We start from the raw sequence: 5879 nt of genomic DNA on the forward strand, positions 1-5879 counted from the left end.
TGCCCACACCGCATAAATGATTGAAAGGAGAGATACTAGTCAAGCGAGACCTTTCCTTCCGGTTTCTCATTATTTTGAAAACGCAAAAAACAAAAACGATGAGTCAGAATAGACGAGGGGGCCCACCATCTCCTAATGTATGCAAAACATTAATCAAACATTGTTTTCAAAGAAAAACATGTAAGAACAAACGTATATGTATAACAAATCTCACGCATTTTAATAAGTTGTATGCATTTATTTTTTTCCTTTTTTTTAATTAATATAGCGTCGTTGATAGTTTACATGTATCTTAATTAATCTTACAAACCCTAAAATTAACAATCAAACTCATTATTATTAAAAAACAAACCTAAATACTGAGCGATTAAGTTGTCTCTCATTGTTAATATATCTTAATTTCATTGCTATTAAATAGGAGAAACAAGTCTCGCATGGTTATATTTTTATTCTGAATTCTAATATATTTAAATTTTGTGTCTTATAAGAAGTTTTTATTTTATTTTTATTTAAATTTCTTACTTTGAATGAGTTCTTACTTTATAATCTTAAGAAAGTAGTGTTGTATTTTAATTCTAACAATGAAGCAAATTTCACCCACTCTGTATTATTATTATTATTATTCTACAGCGAGCAAATGACAGCAGCACCACTGCGGATGGAGTAGTTCTCTCCTTTCTCTCTCTCTCTGTAACCCAACCAAATCAACAGCTGCTCGGTTATATATATCATCAACTTCTTCTCGGTTTCTATCATTCGTTGTCCTGAGAGAAAGAAAAGAGGACTTCTTGAAAAACACACAAAAAAATAAAATAAAATGGAGAAAGCATTTAACAGACAAAAAGTTCTTCTTGCTCATCTGCAACCCACTTCTCCTTCTCCTCTTCTCTCTGTAAGTTTATTTTCCTTCCTTGCAGTCTTTTTTTTCTTAATGGACTCAATTGAAGGTGAAAATGGATTTCATTATTCTTTTCTTGTTGCCAGGCTTCAATTTGTGCTGCTGGGGACAGTGCTGCATATCACCGGACAGCAGCTTTTGGTGATGATATTGTGATTGTGGCGTAAGTTTCTTGATTTCTCTGGGAAAAAAAGAGAGAGGATATAATCTTAACCAATTTTTGCATATATATTTCGATGTGTATTTTCATTTTGTCCCTTGTTTATCTTTATGATCTTCATTAAACTTGTTGAATGACAAGCAGTGCGTACCGTACTGCTATTTGCAAAGCCAGGCGTGGTGGGTTCAAGGATACCTTTCCCGATGATCTACTTGGATTTGTATTAAAGGTTAGCTCTCCCCCCTCTATTATGAAAATGATTTGTTTTCTGGAAGGTTTGAAAAGGACCATTTAATATGGACCACAGTCTTTGGATCTTTCTATTTGATAAAAGTTTGGACGTATATGTATGTTTTTGTGCTGCTACTGCTACAATTATGGTAATTAAGCATTAGCCATGTTCATCTCTTGAGTTGACCAATTGTAAAACTTGATTGTAGGCAGTGGTAGAAAAAACAAATGTGAATCCAAGTGAAGTAGGGGACATCGTCGTTGGAACCGTGCTGGCTCCTGGTTCAGAAAGAGCAATTGAGTGCAGGATGGCAGCGTTTTATGCTGGTTTCCCTGGTATAGTTTTGGATAAACCCTTCTGCATTAGCCCTTCAAATTTTTCGCTGGCATTTGAGTCCAATTTGTTCAGATTTGGACGCACAATTTTCTTGTGATTGACTTCATTACCAGAATTTTGATGTCGGATACTGACTCGTTTGTTCCAACCAGATACGGTGCCCCTCAGAACAGTCAACAGGCAATGCTCATCTGGCCTCCAGGCAGTTGCTGATGTTGCTGCATCCATAAAAGCAGGATATTATGACATTGGTCAGGGTGATTCTAGAATATGTATCGTTTGTGGATGACCCTCATTTTGCTAAACTTCATTTCGTCTTTTCAACGCAGGTATTGCAGCTGGGTTGGAGTGCATGACAGTGAACGGCATTAGGAATGTTCCCAAAGTTAACCCAAGAGTAAATCCCAACTGCATTTTTATGAAGAAATCATAAATTTCTGAAATGTTATCGTTGAACTTGAGTTATGTCGTTAACAGGTAGAGGCCTTTCAACAAGCCCGAGATTGTCTTCTTCCTATGGGTCTGACTTCTGAAAATGTTGCTCAGCGTTATGGCGTGACACGACAAGAGCAAGATCAGGCTGCTGTGAGTTCCACAGATCATTTGAGGTTGTGTGATTTTTCAATGCTAACATGTTATTGTGTGATAGTCTTGACACCTTATCTTTTTGAACAGGTTGATTCTCATAGAAAAGCTGCAGCTGCAAGAGCATCTGGTAAATTCAAAGATGAAATTATCCCAGTTACTACGAAGGTAAATAAAACAATGGATAGTCAAGAGGCTCGCATTCTTTAATATTATTGTTGTTGCTATCATGTCTTCTAACCAATGATTTTTATAAAAAGATTGTGGACCCAGAAACTGGTATACAGAAGGTTATCACAATTTCAGAGGATGATGGCATTCGACCAAACTCAAACCTGGCAGAGCTGTCCAGGCTGAAACCTGCATTCAAAAAGGATGGATCCACCACTGCTGGTACTCATGATACACATTACCATTAAGGATCTTGTCAAAATGTATTCAATCTATCTTGATCAGCATATATCATCAAATCTCATTTGAGTGCAAACTGTATAAATAGGCAATGCTAGCCAAGTCAGTGATGGTGCTGGAGCTGTACTTCTTATGAAAAGAAGCCTTGCTGCACAGAAGGGACTTCCAATTCTTGGAGTGTTCAGGTACTAGTGTTTTCTTGCAAAGAGATGCTACCTTTAGCAGGTATCACACATGGCTCTTTACATGTAAACCATGTCTTACCACAAGTACAAACCTTGAATGCTGATATTGGGTCAGCTAGTTGATTCCAGAACTATTTTGTTTGGCAAATCTTTTATTACATTTTTTTCTTTAAAAAAATTAATCAAAGCTAGGGAATTTTCCGGGTCATTGGAAGTGTTCTATTGCCTTGGAATACAGATATGCTAAAGAATCTTCTGAAAGCAAAGTTGAGTCTACTTTTTTTCTCGGTATTGTTGCTGCATTATGCAAATTTTGAAGAAATTTCATGGATGGGTCAGTTATGGTATAAAGTTCTTGGAAGAGTTTCCTAGAATAGAGAGATTCGTAAAGCTAAGAAAGATGTCCTCCTGGTTTTTTAGTGAGACTAATCTAAGACCTTGTATTGAAAGAAGCCAATAACATCCATGAACATGGTTCAGAATTTAATCTGGCATTTGCTTCTGCGGGAAGAGAAACTTTCACCTTCTCTATATTTTTTTCAACTTTCTGTATCTTCCTCTGAGAATGAACATGCTGCTTTATTCTGTTATTGAAAGTTTTCAAATGAATGCAACTCTTGGAAACATAGCATTTTTTATCCAAGAATAAGCAGGAATTTGGTCCAGAAGTTCACAAGTGATTATCAGTGAAAACCTCCAATCTAGGAAGGAACTGAAAGTTCAGTAGAGGTTGTGATGATGAGTAAATAACATGTTGATGTGGAGTCGGGATTTCAAAAAAATTTCATGCTCTAATCTTACAGTCATATGCTTTTCCTGCAGGAGTTTTGCTGCTGTTGGTGTAGATCCTGCTGTAATGGGTGTAGGCCCAGCAGCTGCAATTCCAGTGGCAGTGCAAGCCGCTGGACTTGAGCTTAATGATATTGACCTGTTTGAAATAAATGAGGTAGCGGGCTCAACAATTTTTTCCCCCCTGAATCTGTAAGAGTGAGATTTTTTTGAGTTAAGGAACCTGCTGGTCTCTCTTCAGGCATTTGCATCACAATATGTTTATTGTATAAAGAAGCTGGAGCTTGACCCTGAGAAAGTTAATGTGAATGGCGGTGCAATTGCTCTTGGGCATCCTTTAGGTGCTACAGGTATTCACACTGACATTTGTTTGTGAGACGGAGTTCGTGTTTTAATTTTTAAATGCTTATGATTGTTTCTCAAGATAAGTTCATGAAAAGGCATACATGGACACTTGTATGCCTTTTGAAGTAAATGATTAGCTTTATAATTAGTTCCTAAAAATATAACACAACATAAACGAATACTGTAGCATTCGACCTGAGAAGCTTAGCTTGGTGTTGATTTCTTTTAATGTCAGTTGAGCACACTTGTAAGCCACTTACTGCTACTTTTTGCTAGGTGCCCGCTGTGTTGGAACTCTTCTGAATGAGATGAAGCGCCGTGGGAAAGATAGTCGCTTTGGAGTGATCTCAATGTGCATAGGTCTCCCCCTCTCCCTCTCTATATTCAACTACACACTTAACATGACAAGATATTACTACAAACGACTTCATTCAATTCTTGATCCCTTGTAAATGTTTAGAAAATATATGTAGGCAACATCAAAGATTGCATTTCTGTTTAGAAAGCAAAATGTGACTAGTCAGTGGGATTTCAATAGAAAGGACTGGTCAGTGGGATTTCATTATCTGGTCTGGTCCCCTTCGTATGCTTTCTTGATCAGATATTAAACAGAACTTCATAAAATGTAGTTTATATCAAATTGAATTGTTATAGTTGCTGTTCTTCCGTTTTTCTAGCTGATTTTGTGTTGGTTTCTTTTTTTGGCATTAGTAGATCATTAGACAATATTAGTTCACAGGATGTGCCAAAACAAGTAATAGGGCCACATTTTTTTGGATCATCTCCTTGCAACAAAACAAGAGTGGTTTCACTACAACTAGTTGGATGGTTTTTTGTAGCAGTTGAAAAATAGTGAATTCGGAAGGAGGGTTAATAGAGCATATAAAGATGCACAAATGCTATGCAAGTTTAGAGGAAACAGAACGATTGGAATTCACCATGCTTGTTTCTATTTTCTGGATTTCCTTCTGACCTCAGAAGTGCTGCTATATTTGCAGGGTCTGGCATGGGGGCTGCTGCTGTTTTCGAGAGAGGAGACTGTGTCGACACACTATGCAATGTTCGAAAGGTGGAAAGCAACGACCTTCTGTCAAAAGATGCTCGTTAGATACATTAATTTCATCATACTGAATTCATTTTGTTACAACTTGGGAGATTATCAAAATAATCATCTGCCAAAATTGCAAGTTGGAAAATAAAGCTAATCTTTACATGGATTGAGTGTGATGACCAGCTGTACCACAGGTCTGCTGATGATTGGTTTTCATCTTTTAATAATCTCCTCCGCATTGTAACTCATCAGTTTTTGAGTATAGCGATTTGTTTCTATTATTTTGAGGTGCATGATTCTCGGCTCTAGCTGTCTGGAAATGTGGTAGATGTTTTTTTTTTTAATGTAATTTTTATTTAAAAATTATTAAAATAATATTTTTTTTATTTTAAAAAAATTATTTTTAATATGAGTGAATTAAAATGATCTAAAAACATCAAAAAAAATTTATTAATTTGAAGCAAATAAAATAATAAAAAAAATTTAAATTTTTTAAAATGTAAAAATAAATAGTTTTACATGTGTTTTATGTATAGTTCAATCAGCTTGCATGTTAAAAAGTGGTTGTTTTATGTTTTAAAAATAATTTTTTATTTTAAATTAATTATTTTTCGTTTTTTTTATTGTTTTTACATTATTAATATTAAAAATATTTTTTAAAAAAATTAATATCTTTTTAAATGAAAAAAATTATTATAATACTAAATAAACTTAAAAAAAAATTAATCGAGTACTTATTTTTGCGAACGGCAACTAATGGAAATCATCGACTTTAACAAGTTCATAAAAAGTTTCACTTTGATTTCTCGATTTCAACAATCCATCAAGTAGCGAACGACATCTGAACAAGATGAAAAATGGTGGACAAGGATCAACGAATACTAGAA

At 35.2% G+C, this 5879-nt stretch overlaps 1 protein-coding gene across 1 annotated transcript; it reads left to right on the plus strand.

Annotated features, from left to right (window-relative positions):
- The first annotated feature begins 633 nt into the window (after positions 1-633).
- LOC133692559 (3-ketoacyl CoA thiolase 1, peroxisomal-like) lies at positions 634-5273 on the plus strand. Its single transcript, XM_062113604.1, has 14 exons — positions 634-892; positions 985-1061; positions 1203-1287; positions 1499-1625; positions 1779-1877; positions 1956-2023; positions 2104-2211; positions 2302-2379; positions 2472-2604; positions 2711-2807; positions 3630-3753; positions 3838-3946; positions 4218-4301; positions 4940-5273. Exons 1-14 carry the CDS (start codon positions 818-820, stop codon positions 5047-5049), a joined length of 1374 nt encoding a protein of 457 aa, XP_061969588.1. The 5' UTR covers positions 634-817; the 3' UTR covers positions 5050-5273.
- The last annotated feature ends 606 nt before the right edge of the window (positions 5274-5879 follow it).

This window comes from Populus nigra, chromosome 4 (assembly GCF_951802175.1).
Source record: "Populus nigra chromosome 4, ddPopNigr1.1, whole genome shotgun sequence".
Classification (NCBI taxonomy): domain Eukaryota; kingdom Viridiplantae; phylum Streptophyta; class Magnoliopsida; order Malpighiales; family Salicaceae; genus Populus; species Populus nigra.

Coding starts and splice junctions, on each gene's coding strand:
- LOC133692559 (XM_062113604.1), top strand. CDS start 818: ATGGAGAAAGCATTTAACAGACAAAAAGTTCTTCTTGCTCATCTGCAA. Junction 2,380..2,471: donor TTATCCCAGTTACTACGAAG/GTAAATAAAACA, acceptor TTTTATAAAAAG/ATTGTGGACCCAGAAACTGG. Junction 4,302..4,939: donor AGTGATCTCAATGTGCATAG/GTCTCCCCCTCT, acceptor CTATATTTGCAG/GGTCTGGCATGGGGGCTGCT.